The sequence below is a fragment of the Salmo salar genome, chromosome ssa09 (assembly GCF_905237065.1).
Source record: "Salmo salar chromosome ssa09, Ssal_v3.1, whole genome shotgun sequence".
Classification (NCBI taxonomy): Eukaryota; Metazoa; Chordata; class Actinopteri; order Salmoniformes; family Salmonidae; genus Salmo; species Salmo salar.
Genome location: NC_059450.1, coordinates 64208141 through 64227450, shown reverse-complemented (window position 1 = coordinate 64227450; position 19310 = coordinate 64208141). Strand labels below are relative to the sequence as shown.

General features: G+C 41.4%; 1 protein-coding gene across 1 annotated transcript in view; it reads left to right on the top strand.

Moving 5' to 3' along the window:
• Window positions 1–3960: 3960 nt before the first annotated feature.
• LOC106611614 (gamma-aminobutyric acid receptor subunit alpha-4-like) overlaps window positions 3961–19310 on the top strand; it is a 43476-nt gene continuing 28126 nt past the window's right edge. The window contains exons 1-7 of the mRNA XM_014212003.2: window positions 3961–4464; window positions 4697–4815; window positions 6908–6975; window positions 7111–7331; window positions 8642–8724; window positions 10721–10864; window positions 11245–11397. Of these exons, the coding sequence (XP_014067478.1) occupies window positions 4379–4464; window positions 4697–4815; window positions 6908–6975; window positions 7111–7331; window positions 8642–8724; window positions 10721–10864; window positions 11245–11397 (874 nt within the window). The 5' untranslated portion in view covers window positions 3961–4378. The remainder of the gene's footprint in view (window positions 4465–4696; window positions 4816–6907; window positions 6976–7110; window positions 7332–8641; window positions 8725–10720; window positions 10865–11244; window positions 11398–19310) is intronic.

Genomic DNA, 19310 nt, shown 5'->3' with positions numbered 1-19310 from the left:
TTTGGTGATCTATCTTTGACACTTTGTTTAAAATGTCGGCACATTATCAAATGAATAGAAAGCTTCATAAATATATAAATAGAAAGGTTTTAACTGTTGGAGATCTCTTTTAATGATAATGATGGTGGTGGTGAGGAATTGGATGATCACAATGATCACCCAGTCAATAACATAGTCATTCTTCCAGCGGAGTGTTTTAGTACGGAAACATACTATCTTTCTACTTTATCTCTTTGCCTATACTTGTTGTGCCTCTGTTCAGCCAACATGTCAGTCTTTGGTTGGGGTGTGATCACTAGACAGCTTGATTCACAGTTCTAACTCATTAGCTTCATGTGCCAACGCCGCCATTTAGCCTCATCAATCGCACCCCCCCCCCCCCCAGTGCAAAGTGGCTGCTTTCTTTCTCTACCTGCCCATTATGTTCTTTGTGCTTAATGCAATTACCTAAACAAATGACACACAATGACAGAAAATACACAGCTACAATGGCGTTTGTGTTGCTTCATTTTCTGTTAAAACACCAAAAACTTGAAGATTGACTGTAAATCTATAATCGGGGGAAAATTGCTGGGGCTTGCACTTTGCACACAAAAACATATATATTTTCTCTCTGACATTTAGGTTTTAAGCAAGCATATTTTTAGCATGGATGTACACACAAACACAGGCTTATAGCCAGACACACCTACACGCACGCCTGCACACATGCTCAAAAACAACCACACGCCACACATGTATTCGCACGCACATCACACACACACATTGGTGAGAAACTAGGTTATCATAGCAGTCATTATTGCTGTAGGGTATATAGCTTACAGAGCAAGGGAACATGTTTCAAGGAGTCCTGGGACGTGGACTACCAAACACACACACACGCACACAGTATACATAGACTAAAATATGTTGATTTCTGTCATCACCATCCTAACCTCACAAGTTATTGTCTCAAGGCTAAAACAACATCCCTTGGTTTTTTCGCTAGAAAATGCACAGTACAATGCATTTTGTTCTCTCTAAGACAGGTCAGGACATACTATGAAAGGGCAAGATAGCATAAAAACCTTGCATGCATTTGAACCAAAACACTCCTGTCACAATATGACATTTTACGACATTCCATTGCACACATTTATGAATATTAATACATATATGTCCAATTCTGTTCATGCCCAGAGTCCTCAAGTGAAACATACACGTTTTAATATTTGTATATTTTAGCAGGAGGTATTACGGTTAAGTGCCGTTGCTCAAGGGCACATTGACAAATGTTTCACCAAGTCAGCTCTGGAATTAGAACCAGTGACCTTTCGGTTACTGGCCCAACCACTAGGCTACGTGCCGAATGGAATAACAGCAATATAAAGGGTTGTAGTTGGAACAAAGCCCCACAAAGAGACATGCGCATTACTCATCCCCCACAATGAAAGAAGCGATGCTTCAGTGTATTGTGGGTGGACCATGGTGGGTGGACCATAGTTAGTGGCAGGGTTGTGTGTAGAAGTTAGGGAACTGCTCTGTTACCACATGATTCTAAGTCTCCATGCCAAATGGCATCCTATTACCTATATAGTGCACTACTTTTCCTCGTAGTGTGCACTGCTTTTGATCAGAGTCCTATGGGCACTGGCCAAAAGTAATTCACTATAGGGAATAGGGCAGGGTTCCCCAACTGGCGGCCCCTCAAGTTTTCTGAGCAAAACAAATGAATATATATTTTTCTATTACATTTTCATTGTTAGACATAAAAGACTGTAAAAACACCAGGGAATGTGTTCCAAGTGATTTTACTTTAAGAAATCGGTTCCCAAGTATTCCCACACATAATAGAGAGACACGTGATCAGATACAAAAGTAAGTAAGGTTTTAAATTACTATGTTTTAGTCAAACATGATATCCGTTTGGGCTTCATACAGTCAATATGTAATCAATAAATTATTTTTGGCCCCCAGACCATCCACTCAAGAGAAAACATCCCAGTGGTTGAATCTAGTTGATGATCCCTGGAATAGGGAACCATACCAGGTTCACTCTGATTGTTCACTCTATGCACATTTCTAGCTCCAATACAACCTCCTGAGTTGCCAACACGTTGTTCAGCCTCCCAACCATCGAGTCCTAATTAGCGTCTCCTCTGTTAAAGGCAGTACTGTGTAAGAGCCTAGACAGTTATATACTGTCTGGTTGCAGATCAGCTGCACTTTAAAAGCCAAGTGGCATAACCAGGTTCGTGGAAACCAGACATCTTGTCTGTCCCTTAACATTTTACCCGCACCAAGCCTTCAGGGGCATAGACTCAGGGGCACACACAGACAAGGAATGAGATGAGACAGATTGAGTGAATAAGTGGGTGGCGGGGCTGGTGTGATTAGACTGTGATTAGGCTGTGAGTTCGCAAATCAGACAGGTTGACGGGATTGGCTGTTGTTTCCGTTTAAAACCTTGTGTTATGCGTGGTTCTTGTTAGGGAACTGAGTGGAAAATGCCTCTTCAGAAGCTTGCCTAACCTTTTGCAAAAACAATTGTTGGGAGGGGTACTATCCCCTATGCAAGTTCGAAAATCTTGTCTGTCTTTATTTTTCTGTGATTGCATTTTATCAGTGTCTGCAAGAATTCTTAATGGCAAATTCAAAAGAGGAAGTTAGCAGCTGCGGACAACGAGCTGGGGCTGTGAAGCTGTAATCCGAAAGGCGATCAGTGGACCAAGAGAGGTATTGGTACAACGTGCATCTGGGAGTTTATAGGGCCACCCAGTAACGGACATAATTCTTCGTGTTTCCCTTACGCTAGGTTTCCCTCTGAACCATTTTGCCAAACCACTGAAAGCCACCATTGCGGCAGGTTGCCCTGTGGGATCTCTTTCTCGTTCCCAGTGCCGGAAGCGGCGGTATCGGTGACTTCGCCAGGCAGAGTCCCAGACCGGGCGTGTTCCAGATCAGGAGCTGTGCGGCCTTCGGCAGATCGCCAGACAGACATTTCTTAAAGATTTTTGTGGGGATCAGGTTTCTCAGGCCCCAGAAATTGAGAACCTATCCCCACCCTCTCGACTACATGTTGTCCTGTCTCTTTCGGGGGGGGGGGGGGGCAGAGTAGAGCAAGCACTAATGAGATTTGCAGTGCCTTTCACCATATTGTTTGCAGTGCCTTCCATTATAATAAAGGTATTGTTTGCAATGCCCTAACAGAATAATTCAGTGTGTAGTGTCTTGTAGTATGTCACTTTTGCAGGTCATACTACTTATCCTGGGAGTAACCTACCTGAAGGGAGGATCTGCTGTGCTGACAGTCTGGGGAACAGTACAGTCTGCTGTGGGAGGTAGGAAAGGGGGGTCCAGTATGTTAACCTATGAATTGGGAATAAAACTTGCCTTCGAGCATACTTACCTGTCCTGGTCGTCTGTGTTGGGGTTGTGCGCTGGATAACTTTAAATAATGTGTTGTGTGGAGTTAGGGGTTCACTATAAACTGTGACAGGCACAAACACTTTTTGACAAAGCCCTCCTTATCTGTAAAGATATGACCCACGCACTCTGAAGCTCCTCTCTCGGGTGCAGAGAAATCTGTGAAGCGGCACATGGCTTGTGGCCAGTTCCGCTACACTACTGTGTGTGTATTCCTGATTGCGTATTGCGACAAGACTGACCCATTTGAATTTAGGCTGTAGATTAATAAATTGTTCAGTCTTATACAGACTCAGGACTCCTTAATTCTCATCAATTGCTTTAGGTGAGGTGAAGTGATGGACAAACACAAATTTAGTTTGCAATCTGGCATTTTCACGCTAAAAGATATTTTGCCTAATATGGCTGAGCATATGGTCCACTCTAAATGAAAAAGTGTAACAGCACTATTGTGATCATGGCTTTGACAACATCAGATGTGTTTCATTGAGCTCTGGGGGGGTGGGTGGGGGAGTAACTAACTATAAGCAGTCAGATCTTGAATCGAAAGCTGGTTGTTGTGCCCTGATTCTCTCGCTGTTGGTCTCACCACTGGATTTATTGCGCGGTAGACGGACAACCCAATTTTTCCATAAAACCTTGCGTTTCAACGCAGCACAGTTCACGTCTATTCTAATCTCTCAAGTCAAACCGTGGAGTGAAACAGAGGATACCTACTGGACTTGGGGTGGATGCCAACAACTGAGAGAAGACTGTTTTTGGTTCAGTCATCGGGCGACAGCAGGAAAGGTGCACGCGTTCAGATGCTCAGTTGGCAAGGGCTTTTTTTCCCCCTGGCGATAACGGGAGATGCTGCTGAAGTTGCATTGGCGCCATTCCGTTCTCTCTGTCTCTCTGGTTTTAATCTTTCCATGTTGGGACAATACATTTGGCGAAGGGAGATGTGAAGAGGCTTAAAGTATGGCATGCAAAGATGGTTTCTGCCAAGAAGGAGATGGTAACTGCGATGTACCCCAGTTACATTTCGACTCTCTTCTACTTTTTCTGCTTGATTGCTTGGTGAGTTCCGAGGATACATGATCTGTGGGGAATATTTTGTTCCTGTCAGATTGGCGCTGCGCTGGTGCCACTGCCCATGGTCCTGAAGACTCTAGGTGCTGAAATCTGAAAGTGCTGTAATTGTGATAAGATCGACTCCTAATGTTAATTTTGTCATCCATAGCTTGGGTATCGGAGAGGCTACTGTATTTCACGATAACAAATCATTTTGATTATTTGTGTCGTTTTTCAGTGTAAAGAGAATCTCTGGAACGATAAAAAAGGATGACAGAATATATCCCGAGAATTTCACACGCATTTTAGACAGACTACTGGACGGGTATGACAACAGACTGCGACCTGGATTTGGGGGTAGGTACATACCTGAAACGGTGACAGTTTTCGGCTGTCCAATTAGTTTGTGTGCTACAGTGGTTCAAAGAGATGAGCGACTATGATTTCCACTATTGTACCAATGCCCCAGAGCCTGGTTCCTCCCTAGGGTTCTTCCTAGGTTCCTGCCTTTCTAGTGAGTTTTTCCAAGCCACCAAGCTTCTGCATTGCTTGCCGTTTGGGGTTTTAGGCTGGGTTTCTGTATTGCACTTTGTGACATCTGCTGATGTAAAAAGGGCTTTATAAATCAATTTTATTGATTTTAGTTGTTTAAATAGGCTATGAGGTTGACAGATCAAAATCACATAGTATTTTTCAACCAGAGGGCATGAGCTTTTCCGTAGCCTACTGTTTCAAATGAGACATGTTCCTCCACTGAGCCACGACTACTGCCTCCCACAGATGTGAAACGACATTCCATGTTTCAAAAGCCAGTCGTCATAACCTGAATTAACACTTTCTTATAATCACTGCTTTGATGCGTGTGTGCAACTGAAAACGGTAGGCTACCTTCAAATGTTTAAGCGAGTTTAGATATGTAGTCTAATCGCTGTGGGGAAAGCCGCTTATTGCACTATTTACATAGAAAGAGTGCAGTGTCGTTTTCTTGTGTCAAATTCTCCACGAGCACCAAGTACCAGACACACACATGTTTAAAGACTGTATGCTTGAATGTGAATTAATAACGAAAAAGTAAGCTATTTTTCTTTCATTATAGACTTGGCGGTGTGTTTGAAAATAGCCTACCTTAGGATACGTCCTTCAACTCCACCCTCAAAAAGATTCTACCTTAGTGCGCGTAAACTTCAAAACTCACCAAGTGTGCATAAGTTATATACTGATCGGCTTACTCCCAGAAATGTATGTTTTAAACCTATTTATCTCTGGTTCACTGCATTATATAAAAGCTTAGAACCTGGTGCAGGTTATTAGGTAGGCATAAGTTGCTGGCTATTGCATATACTGTAGGGTTTTGGCACACATCTCCACAGCACTATCAACCCAACTTTTGGCAAATGTTAGGCTGTTACTGTGGTATTATGTTTTACATATTATTCCATGACAGGCCTACATGTGAATATAACTAGGTCTACTTAAATTCAGTTGAGGATTGGTTCATAAAGGCTAGTCTAATAAACCAGAACAAGAGTGCCTATAGAAAGTATACAGACCCCTTGGATTTCTTCACATTTTATTGTTTTCAAAGTGGGACTAAAGTGGATGTGTCATTTTTTGTCAACAATCTTCACAAAATATCAAAGTGCAAGAACAATAAACATTAATGAAAAAAAAAACACTAATATATCTTGATTAGATAAGTATTAGATAAGTATTTATTACTGTGTTTCGGGGTTTTGGTTTATGTTCTATGTTTTCTATTTCTATGTGGGTTTTCTAGTTTTTCTATATCTATGTTAGTTTTGGGAACGATCTCCAATTAGAGGCAGCTGGTTGTTGTTGCTTCTAATTGGAGGCCATATTTAAGTGGGTTTATTTTCTCTTGTGTTTGTGGGTGGTTGTTTCCTTGTATAGTCAGTGCACCTGATGGGACTGGTTTTTCGTCGGCATTTTGTTTAAGTGTGTACCTTCAATAAATACGAAGATGAGCAATTTATCCGCTGCTTCTTCCTCCTCAGACGACGACGATGGTTATGACACATAAGGCTTTGCATTTAGGCCAAAAAGTCTATTCCTTTGCTTTATTTTTATTATTGTTTTTGCATTACTTTAGTGCCATGTTGCAAAAAAAGCTTTTTTTTTTACTTTGACATTATAGTATTTTGTGTAAATAACATCATCTATTTTAATCCCACTTTGTAATGCAACGAAATGTGAAAAAAAGTTCAAGGCACTGTACTTGTCTAAGGTCACTTCAATTAATCACATTCATTTTATAAAGTCCTTTTTACATCAGCAGTTGTCACAAAGCGCATTTCAGATACCCAGCATAAAACCCCAAAGAGCAATCAATGCAGAAGCAATGCTTCTGGGGCTATGATGTGATGTGCTTAGGATATTCTAGATATAGCTTGGGTATATTGTGAAACTGATTGAATTTTTCTCTCAATAGGTCCGGTGACAGAGGTGAAAACAGACATTTATGTGACAAGTTTTGGGCCTGTCTCTGATGTTGAAATGGTATGTACCGAATCAACAACTTGAAACAGATGAATGGCCTAAAAAAAGTTTGATTCGTGTAGACAATACATTTAACGTTTCATAGAAGAAAAAAGACAACCTTAACTGTTTCGATTTTGGTTTCTGCTTCCTCAGGAGTACACCATGGACGTGTTCTTCAGACAGACATGGGTCGACAGGAGGCTGAGGTATGAGGGTCCTATTGAGATCCTCCGACTCAACAACATGATGGTCGCCAATGTGTGGACTCCTGACACCTTCTTTAGGAATGGCAAGAAGTCTGTGGCACACAACATGACTGCCCCCAACAGGTTGTTCCGCATCATGAAGAACGGCACGATTCTTTACACCATGAGGTACTACATATACCAAAATGCTTTACACCATGATGCATACATTACCCAGCATGCCAGTTTTTCACCATGCTAACATCCTGTCCAAACAATCAGCGTTGGGTGTGTGAGCGTTGCAAAATAAATGTACACATGCATCCAAACTGCTCGCGGGCGTCTGCAAAGCCAGGTGCTAAAATATATTATATTTTAGATGCTTGACGCACTGCAAGTCCTGCCTCTCCCATCTACTCATTGGTTTTTAGACACATACTAACCCACCTGGGTGATTGAGAGTTTAAGCCACACTCCAGTCCAGTCCAGTTGGTGGCAGAAATGCACCTTAAAGTTGGTTGCCAACCGCTATATAAAATCCACAGAAGAAGAAGGAGAAGCAGAAGAAGGAGGGGGAGCAAAAGGAGAATGAACAAGGATAAATTAATCAAAGAAAAACTAAGTTTCCCCTTTTATCTGTGGATCAATTGTCAGAGTAGAGAACATACGATTTTGTGTGACCCAAAATTCTAAAAAGATCCAGCAAAAAAAAGGAACATATGTGATCCACCGCCTCGATTCAGTCTTATGTAGAAAAATTAGAAACATTGTGTTTTTACATTGGATAAAAGTAGAGATGCAGAGCTACAAAATGCTATATCGTACACTGATGTTGAGGAATAATGGGAAAGTGATTCTGCTTTGAAAGTTGATCAACTTGTAACCCCACTTTTGAGAAAATGGCCCTAGAATGTTTTGGTACACCCACTGAAGAGCTGCTCTTTGTCGACATCTATTCAGCATTGTTCACACCCTCTTAAGGCACATGAAAGTTCACATGTTCCAGAAGGCATTTCTGCCCAAAAAGCATTTTGATTAAAAAAAATATAAAAACAAAACATTCCAATGCCTCTCCTGTGAAGTAGTGACGTTCGACATACGCCTACCTTCTTGAAATGGGTCACATGCATTTCAGGTAAAAATAACAACCCAGTGTTTATCTCCCAAGACAAATTAGCTAGCAACAACAAGCTAGCTAAATGTCCATGAATGTTTAATGGGTTTCGACCTGTCCCCAAAACAATATAGTTGGTTCACAGTTGGTTTTGGTATTTTAACCTGCGTGTCATGAACACGTCTGGCGGGGATAGGCAAAATCAACATGCGCATGATGGAGCTAGTTTGGTCAGCATGTGCTTCTCAGCCTACCTACAGTATCCATCCTAAAGGTAGTTCTCCACTTTATGGATATGATACATGTTTGTCTTCTGTTTGGAGGGGTCCCTACTCTCTCCAACTCCCATTAGTTTCAATATGTTTAGATGTATGTGTCCCCATAGGTTGACTATCAGTGCAGAGTGTCCCATGAAGCTTGTGGACTTCCCCATGGATGGACATGCATGCCCTCTCAAGTTTGGAAGCTGTAAGTATGATATGATATACTTTAAGTCTATTCTAATAGAAGTGGCTTGAGAAGTGACTTAAAAAAGCGGTTCTTCATTCTTCTCATGAGACTAATAAATTGTATGACATGCATACTTCTTGAACACTATGTATTGAAATACACCCCAATGCAAATCCGACTATACCGTTTCTTAGCAGATATTAAACCTGACACTGTTTGTGTTTACATGCTCTAACAGTTCTTTGTCCTGATTGATTTAGTTTGCAATGTTTAAAAAAATGCATATTTTCATACACAGATCACACCAATTTACCAGCCGGCTTCTTTTCCCCTGCTTTTTGGTATATCTGAAAGGGGTAGGGTTTTTAAAAACATGACAAATTTAAACCCACCTATACACCTTTCACACAAGACGTTTTCCCACCAACTTCAGCATCCCGCCAACGTTTTGCAGACTTGCATTTGTTACAGATAATATACCACATCTTCTGTCTGAAATGTGTAGATGTACTCAATATATCCCAGTGTGTCACTTTTTTTTTTTTTTTTACCAGTTTGTTTTTGAGAAAAATACTACCATTACCGTCCCCATATGCAGTGTCAAGCTTGTGGTATTCTTCCCGTTTTGTCATATTTTGGAATTTCATACATATTCCTCAAGTAAGAAGTAATTTGCTTTTTTCTCACATTGACGCTAATAATACATGACATTCATTTTGTACCAAAAACAGAACAAAGAAACCCAAATTCAGCACTATTGTTCATAATGAGCGTAACGGTCAGCAAAACAGTGACTTATCTCCAATGGAAGAAGTTTTCAAATGAGGGTTCTGTCTTATCAGAAAACAGTAGCGATTTAAAGATAGCATCTACTGAGGGAAAAGCAAAAGAAAGGAGGAGGATCGGAGGATGGTTTCCCATGCACTTCCCAACCCTCCCCCAATCTATTATCAGCAATTGTGACATTGTAGAGGCAGAGGACAAAATAGATTCCTCACTTATCATTCAGTTACATTATTCTTGGTTTAACATAGTACCTTCCCCAAATCCCATCCTCCCATCCTGGCCCAGAATCAGGGAAGCAGACGCTGCATCTGATGGGGCCTGTAGCTCGGGAAAGGTCAGAATCCCTCTTCCCGCCCCAGGTTAGCTCAGACCTATTCTGGATCTCTCCAGAGCTAGTGTGAGTTGGCACCCCGGCAGCAGTCCACTCCACAACGCCCCAGCCGACCCATTTTCCCTGCGCAGTTGGTGTCATGCCGACTTTGAGTCCCCTGTGGGAAACGACAAACGGGAACAGACCCCGACATGAACCCAAGCATGTGTTGTTTTTTTCTTCTTTCAGCCCTCTTGTATGAACCCTCATGTCACATTTCAAAGTTTTTGCACTATTTTTGCAACGTTGGATATGCAAAGACTTTTACATGTAACAAAGAGCTTGTGAGACCTGGCAGTTTGTTGAAAAGCAGACTCATTGAGCACACAGAGGTCTACATTTTGAGCACACAGTAGACACCCACACCCTTTATTACCATGCTACTGTACTACTCATTTTCAATCAAATTATGAGGAAAAGGTCTCTAAAAATCCAGAGTGCACTATTTCAGGTAATCTTCAACGTCTGTATGTATTAAGCCAGTGAGGGATGTACAGATAAAGTGTGGAAACCATGCGTAACTGGACTGCACACCATCACATCACACATCATTGTGTCTTTGAAATGCATTGTGATCAACTGACTAGATGAGGGAGATAGAAACATTTATCATGTTCACAAAGCTTAGAGTTATGAAGAGGATATCACTTGCATACAGTAGTCATACTCTCATAGACTACCATTTTAACATTTCCACTTAATGACGCTCTCTCTCTCTCACAATAAAGGCCCTATTATATCTCTCTCTCAGCTCAGTACCTCCATTGTACATGTTTTTTCATTTCAGCTACAATTTTGAATTTGCCTTAACCCCCCACTTGAGAGTTTAATACATATATTTTCCTTCTCTCCCCTCAGATGCATACCCTAAAACAGAGATGATATATACCTGGACCAAAGGACCACAGTATTCAGTGGAGGTTCCCCCAGAATCCTCCAGCCTAGTACAGTATGATCTCATTGGCCACACTGTCAGCAGTGAGGAGGTCAAGTCAATCACAGGTATGGTAGGCCATTGGTAAGATACAGTAGATATCCCCAACTCTGATGATAGTGATGCCATTCTTTGTTAATAAACATTGTAATTTCTTCTTCACTTCTTAATTAAGTTTGGAATGTTTTCTGTACAGTAGCTTTGTCCAAAATAACTAGTCTAGTCATATTTTTATTTGATCATGATTCACTTTTACGCTGTCTCCAAAGGCACTCTATGGTGTCAGTAAAAATTATTGATTTTGTTTGACGCTGTATCCCTCAGAGAACAGTGAAGACACAATACAAACTAGCTGGAGTACATCATTTTCTGTGCTTGTGCTCATTGTCTCATGTCAGTCTGTTTTTTATGGAACGAATCAACCGTCACATCTATGGCTATCCTCCAGGTGAATACGTGGTGATGACAGTATACTTCCACTTGAAGCGGAAAATGGGCTACTTCATGATTCAGACGTATATCCCCTGCATCATGACAGTAATCCTCTCCCAAGTGTCCTTCTGGATAAATAAAGAATCGGTCCCGGCTCGAACAGTCTTCGGTACGTATTGCACACAAATCCCGCCATTCTGTAAAGTACTTATTTTGAGAGGCAGAGAAGATCCACATGTGAAGTGTGTGTGAAGAGTGAAGTGCCTCAACTGTGTGTCTCTGTCTCCATTTTCATTTTGTGACTATGTGCGGATGAACAATGGACTTTGCTGTCTTTAGCCTCTTACATAATAATTAAGGGCTACGATTTATTAAATGTGTGTTATACTTCCATTGTTGTTATCCATCAAGTGGCAGTTGCATTTGCCAATACCTGCCCATTTGTTTACAAACAGAAGTCCATAGGAGACCAAGCAAACAGAGGATATTTACTTAACATCAGGTAAGGTAGCCTTAAAGGTACTCTAATTCCATGCAAGGTGCACAAGGTTCCCAACTTAAAGGTGCACTCCTCAATCTCTGACTCCACCCACAGTGGGGCCCTACCACTTCTGTTTGTTAACAAATGGGCTTCCATCTTACTCTTGAAAGTTGTCATAGTAGAATGCACAAGGTGCAATTTCTAAATTGGGTAGTGCATCATCAGTTTTCCTCTTGTCATGTCAGTCATTGCATACCTTAGAGTTATTTATAACTTGTCAGAAATGTCCTGTTCAACTAGCCCATGTCAGCTAACGTATTTTCTTTGCCAGGATTTTTAGCCCATAGATTGTTTTCTAATGAATACACATTAGACATGGCAAAATGTAGAGAACTGCATGAAAATTTGCTTTAAACCTGCAAAATGTTATCTCCGCCAATAAGAGGGGTGTAAAAAGTTTGTGTCATGAACAGTGCTTATGCCCATAGAAATAGACGTGGTGCGTGCTCACCCATAACGGGGGTGGGGATGTTCCCCAATGCTGGAAAGGGGGCCTGAATGAAAAGGTTTGAGAACCCCTGCTCTAGAACTTCTCAATACCACAGCACATTTCCATTACTTTCATTAACCTGTGTTTTACAAGTACTCCATGAAAATCAGCCTTTCTTATGTGTTACCCCTGAGCTTGGGACATCTCATACTGTATTACATAATTCACCCTTCGCTAAGCCCCACCCCAGAATTTTTGGCAACCAATTGCAGTGTTCCAATATATAGCAATTGATTGGTTTGGGTTAAATTCGGAAGACACATTTCGGTTGAATGCATGGTTCTGAATACTTTCCGAAGGCACTATGTATGTATGTATGTATATATATATATATACACACACAGTTGAAGTCAGAAGTTTACATACACTTAGGTTGGAGTCATTAAAAGTCGTTTTTCAACCACTCCACAAATATCTTGTTAACAAACTATAGTTTTGGCAAGTCGGTTAGGACATCTACTTTGTGCATGACACAAGTAATTTTTCCAACAATTGTTTACAGACAGATTATTTCACTTATAATTCACTGCATCAAAATTCCAGTGGGTCAGAAGTTTACATACACTAAGTTGACTGTGCCTTTAAACAGCTTGGAAAATTCCAGAAAATGATGTCATGGTTTTGGAAGCTTCTGATGGGCTAATTGACATAATTTGAGTCAATTGGAGGTGTACCTGTGTCTGTATTTCAAGGTCTACCTTCAAACTCGGTGCCTCTTTGCTTGGCATCATGGGGAAATCAAAAAGAAAACAGCCAAGACAACAAATTGTAGACCTCCACAAGTCTGGTTCATCCTTGGGAGCAATTTCCAAACGCCTCAAGGTACCACATTCATCTGTACAAACAATAGTACACAAGTATAAACAAGCATGGGACCACGCAGCTGTCATACCGCTCAGGAAGGAGACGCGTTCTGTCTTCTAGAGATGAACGTACTTTGGTGCGAAAAGTGCAGATCAATCCCAGAACAACAGCAAAGGACCTTGTGAAGATGCTGGAGGAAACAGGTACAAAAGTATCTATATCCACAGTAAAACGAGTCCTATATCGACATAACCTGAAAGGCCGCTCAGCAAGGAAGAAGCCACTGCTCCAAAACCACCATAAAAAAGCCAGACTACGGTTTGCAACTGCACATGGGGACAAAGATCGTACTTTTTGGAGAAATGTCCTCTGGTCTGATGAAAAAAAATAGAACTGTTTGGCTATAATGACCATCGTTATGTTTGGAGGAAAAATGGGGAGGCTTGCAAGCCGAAGAACACCATCCCAACCGTGTAGCATCATGTTGTGGGGGTGCTTTGCTGCAGGAGGGACTGGTGCACTTCACAAAATTGATGGCATCTTGAAGAAGGAAAATTATGTGGATATATTGAAGCAACATCTCAAGACATCAGTCAGGAAGTTAAAGCTTGGTCGCAAATGGGTCTTCCAAATGGACAATGACCTCAAGCATACTTCCAAAGTTGTGGCAAAATGGCTTAACGACAACAAAGTCAAGGTATTGGAGTGGCCATCACAAAGCCCTGACCTCAATCCCATAGAAGATTTGTGGGCAGAACAGAAAAAGTGTGTGCGAGAAAGGAGGCCTACAAACCTGACTCGGTTACACCAGCTCTGTCAGGAGGAATGGGCCAAAATTCACCCAACTTATTGTGGGAAGCTTGTGGAAGTTTACCCGACACGTTTGACCCAAGTTAAACCATTTAAAGGCAATGCTACCAAATACTAATTGAGTGTATGTAAACTTCTGACCCACTGGGAATGTGATGAAAGAAATAAAAGCTGAAATAAGTCCTTCTCTCTACTATTATTCCGACATTTCACATTCTTAAAATAAAGTGGTGATCCTAACTGACCTAAAACAGGGAATGTTTACTGGGATTAAATGTCAGGAATTGTGAAAAACTGAGTTTAAATGTATTTGGCTAAGGTTTATGTAAACTTCCGACTTCAACTGTATGTATGTATGTATGTATGTATGTATGTATGTATGTCTGGAAAAAATTAAGAGACGACTACAAAATTATCAGTTTCTCTGGTTTTACTATTTATAGGTATGTTTGGGTAAAATTAACATTTTTGTTTTATTCTATAAACTAGTGACAACATTTCTCCCAAATACCAAATTTCACAGTGGGTGCTAGACCTGGAGAGGCCTACAAGCCACAGAGTCTTGCACCCAATGTGAAATTTGGTGGAGGATCGGTGATGATCTGGGGGTGCTTCAGCAAGGCTGGAATCACGCAGATTTGTCTTTGTAAAGGACGCATGAATCAAGCCACGTACAAGGTTGTCCTGGAAGAAATCTTGCTTCCTTCTGCTCTGACAATGTTCCCCAACTCTGAGGATTGGTTTTTCTAGCAGGACAATGCTCCATGGCACACAGCCAGGTCAATCAAGGTGTGGATGGAGAATCACCAGATCAAGTCCCTGTCATGGCCAGCCCAATCTCCAGACCTGAACCCCATTGAAAACCTCTGGAATGTGATCAAGAGGAAGATGGATGGTCACAAGCCATCAAACAAAGCCGAGCTGCTTGAATTTTTGCACCAGGAGTGGCATAAAGTCACCCAACATCAATGTGAAAGACTGGTGGAGAGCATGCCAAGACACATGAAAGCTGTGATTTTAAATCAGGGTTATTCCACCAAATATTGATTTCTGAACTCTTCCTAAGTTAAAACGTTAGTATTGTGTTGTTTAAAAATGAATATTAACTTATTTTCTTTGCATTATTCAAGGTCTGACAACACTGCATCTTTTTTTGTTATTTTGACCAGTTATCATTTTCTGCAAATAAATGCTCTAAATGACAATATTTGGGGGGGGATTAGGGATAAATGTTGTCAGTTTATAGTATAAAACAAAAATGTTAATTTTACCCAAACACATAGTAAAACCAGACTAACTGATAATTTTGCAGTGGTCTCTTAATTTTTTCAAGAGCTGTATGTATGTATGTATGTATGTATGTATGTATGTGTATGTATATGTATGTATATATATATATATATATATATATATATATATATATATATATATATATACTGTGTGTGTATACAGTGCATTTGGAAAGTATTCAGACTCTTGACTTTTTATTAAATAGTTTTTTTTCTTCATCTACAGACAATACCCCGTAATGACAAAGCAAAAAACATTTATTAAACATTAAAAACTGAAATGTTACATTTATATAAGTTTTCAGATCCTTTAGTCAGTACTTTGTTGAAGCACCTGTGGCAATGATTACAGCCTCGAGTCTTCTTGGGTATGACGCTACAAGCTTGGCACACATGGGGAGTTTCTCCCATTCTTCTCTGCAGATCCTATCAAGCTCTGTCAGGTTGGATGGGGAGCAACGCTGCACAGCTATTTTCAGGTCTCTTCAGAGATGTTTGATCGGGTTCAAGTCCGGGCTCTGGCTGGGCCATTCAAGGACATTCAGAGACTTGTCCCGAAGCCTCTCCTGCCTTGTCTTGGCTGTGTGCTTTGGGTAGTTGTCCTATTGGAAGGTGAACCTTCGCCCCAGTCTGAGGTTCTGAGCTCTCAAGAGCAGATCTTTCTGTACTGCTCCGTTCATCTTTCCCTCGATCCTGACTAGTCTCCCAGTTCTTGCCACTGAAAAACATCCCCACAGCATGATGCTGCCATCACCGTGCTTCACCGTAGGGATAGTGCCAGGTTTCAGACGTGACGCTTGGCATTCAGGCCAAAGAGTTCATTCAATCTTGGTTTCATCAGGCCAGAGAATCTTGTTTCTCATGGTCTGAGTCCATTAGGTGCCTTTTGGCAAACTCCAAGCGGGCTGTCATGTGCCTTTTAATGAGGAGTGGCTTTCGTCTGGCCACTTTACCATAAATACCTGATTGGTGGAGTGCTGCAGAGATGGTGTCCTTCTGGGAAGGTTCTCCCATCTCCACAAAGGAACTCTGTAGCTCTGTCAGAGTGACCATCGGGTTCTTGGTCACCACTCTGAACAAAGCCCTTCTCCCCTGCTTGCTCAGTTTGACCAGGTGGCCAGCTCTAGGAAGAGTCTTGATGGATCCAAACTTCTTCCTTTTAATAATGATGGAGGCCACTGTGTTCTTGGACATTCAATGCTGCAGACATTTTTTGGTCACCTTTCCCTGACACAATCCTGTCTCGTAGCTCTACGGACAATTCCTTCGACCTCATGGCTTGGTTTTTGCTCTGACATTTCACTGTCAACTGTGGGAACTTATATGGACAGCTGTGTGTCCAATCAATTGAATATACCATAGGTGGACTCCAATCAAGTTGTAAAAACATCTCAAGGATGATCAATGGAAACAGGAAGCACCTGAGCTCAATTTCGAGTCTCATAGCAAAGAGTCTGAATACTTACATAAATTAGTTCTGTTTTTTATTTCTAATAAATTTGCTAACATTTCTAAAAACCTGTTTTCACTTTGTCATTATTGTCTATTGTGTGTAGATTGATGAGAAATTATTACTTTAATCCATTTTAGAATAAGGCTGTAACGTAACAAAAAGTTTGGACACACCGACTCATTCAATGTTTTTTGTTGTTGTTGTTTTTTTTTACTATTTTCTACATTGAAGAATAATAGTGAAGACATCAAAACTATGAAATAATACAGTAACAAAAAAAATCGGCTTTGCACACTCTTGGCATTCTCTCAACCAGCTTCACCTTGAATGCTTTTCCAACAGTCTTGAAGGAGTTTCCACATATGCTGAGCACTGGCTGCTTTTCCTTCACTCTGTGGTCCAACTCATCCCAAACCATCTCAATTGCGGGTGATTGTGGACGCCAGGTCATCTGATGCAGCACTCCATAACTCTCCTTGTTCAAATAGCCCTTACACAGTCTGGAGGTGTGTTGCGTCATTGTCCTGTTGAAAAAACAAATGATAGTACCACTAAGAGCAAACCAGATGGGATGGCGTAAAGCTGCAAAATGCTGTGGTAGCCAGGCTGGTTAAGTCTGCCTTATTCTAAATAAATAAATGCTGTCACCAGCAAAGCACCATCCCACCTCCTCCTCCATGCTTCACGGTGGGAACCACACATGCAGAGATCATTCGTTCACCTATTCTGCATCTCACAAAGACACGTTGGTTGGAACCAAAAATCAAAAATTTGGACTCATCAGGCCAAAGGACAGATATCCACCGGTCTAATGTCCATTGCTCGTGTTTCTTTGCCCAAGCAAGTCTCATATTATTATTGGTGTTCTTTAGTGGTGGTTTCTTTGCAGCAAATCAGCCATGAAGGACTGATTCACACAGTCTTCTGTGAACAGTTGATGTTGAGATGTCGGTTACTTGAACTCTGTGAAGCATTTATTTGGGCTGGTAATTCTTATGAACTTATCCTCTGCAGCAGTGGTAACTCTGGGTCTTCCTTTCCTGTGGCGGTCCTCATGAGAGCTAGTTTCATCATAGAGCTTGATGGTTTTTGCGACTGCACTTGAAACTTTCAAAGTTCTTGACATTTTCCGGATTGACTGACCTTCATGTCTAAAAGAACTGATAGACTGTCATTTCTCTTTGCTTATTTGAGCTTTTCTTGCCATAATATGGACTGGTCTTTTACCAAATAGGGCTATCTTCTGTATACCACCCCTACCTTGGCACAACACAACTGATTCACTCAAATGCATTAAGAAAGAAATTCCACAAATTAACTTTTAACAAGGCACACCTGTTCATTGAAATGCATTCCAGGTGACTACCTCATGAGGCTGGTTGAGAAAATGCCAAGAGTGTGTAAAGCTGTCAGTAAGGCAAAGGGTGGCTACTTTGAAGAATCTCAAATATAAAATATATTTTGATTTGTTTAAAACTTTTTTGCTTGCTACATGATTCCATATGTGTTATTTAATAGTGTTGATGTCTTCACTATTATTCTACAATGTAGAAAATAGTAAAACAAAGAAAAACACTGGAATGTGTAGGTGTGTCCAAACTTTTGACTGGTACTGTATATATGATGGTGTTTATAGACATTATGGAGAGTATATGAATAGAAAAGGTGTGTACAGCAGTAGATAAACAGGATGAGCTTTGACTAGAGTACAGTGTATATACACTGTACATATGAAGTGGGTAAAACAGTATGTAAACATTATTAAAGTGACCAGTTTTCAATGACAGCAATCTCTAAGGTGTAGGGTTGAGTACCGGGTTGTAGCCGGCTAGTAACAGTAACTAAACTTCAGGACAGGTTACTGGGCGGAGGCCGTCTAGTGGTGACTCTTTAACAGTCTGATGGTCTGGAGATAGAAGCTGTTGATCAGTCTGACGGTCTGGAGATAGAAGCTGTTGATCAGTCTGACGGTCTGGAGATAGAAGCTGTTGATCAGTCTGACGGTCTGGAGATAGAAGCTGTTGATCAGTCTGACGGTCTGGAGATAGAAGCTGTTGATCAGTCTGACGGTCTGGAGATAGAAGCTGTTGATCAGTCTGACGGTCTGGAGATAGAAGCTGTTGATCAGTCTCTCGGTCACAGCTTTGATGCACCTGTATTGTCTTCGCCTTCTAGATGGTAGGGGTTGAACAGCCCTGCAGTTGCCGTACCAGGGGGTGATAAAGCCCGAATGGAAGTTTTAGAGGTACAGTTGCTCCTTCTTCACCACACTCTGTGTGAATGGACCATTTCAGGTTGTTAGTGATGTCCACTGCGGCCCCATTGTGGATAGGGAGCGTGATCCCTCTGCTGTCTCCTGAAGTCCACGATCAGCTCCGTTTTGTTGACATTGAGGGAGAGGTTATTGTCCTGGCACCACTTCGCCAGGGCCCTCTCCCCCTCCCTGTAGGCTGTGTTGTTGTTGTTGGTAATCAGACCTACTACTGTTGTGTCCTCTGCAAACTTGATGATTGAGTTGGAGACGTGCGTGGCACCCTTGTCGGCCCCCAGTGTTGAGGATCAGCAGGAAGTCACGTCAGGAAGTCGAGGACCCAGTTGCAGAGGGCGGATTTCAGACCCAGCGCCCCTAGCTTAGAATTGAGCTTGGAGGGTACTATGGTGTTGAAGACTGTGCTGTAGTCGATGAAGAGCATTC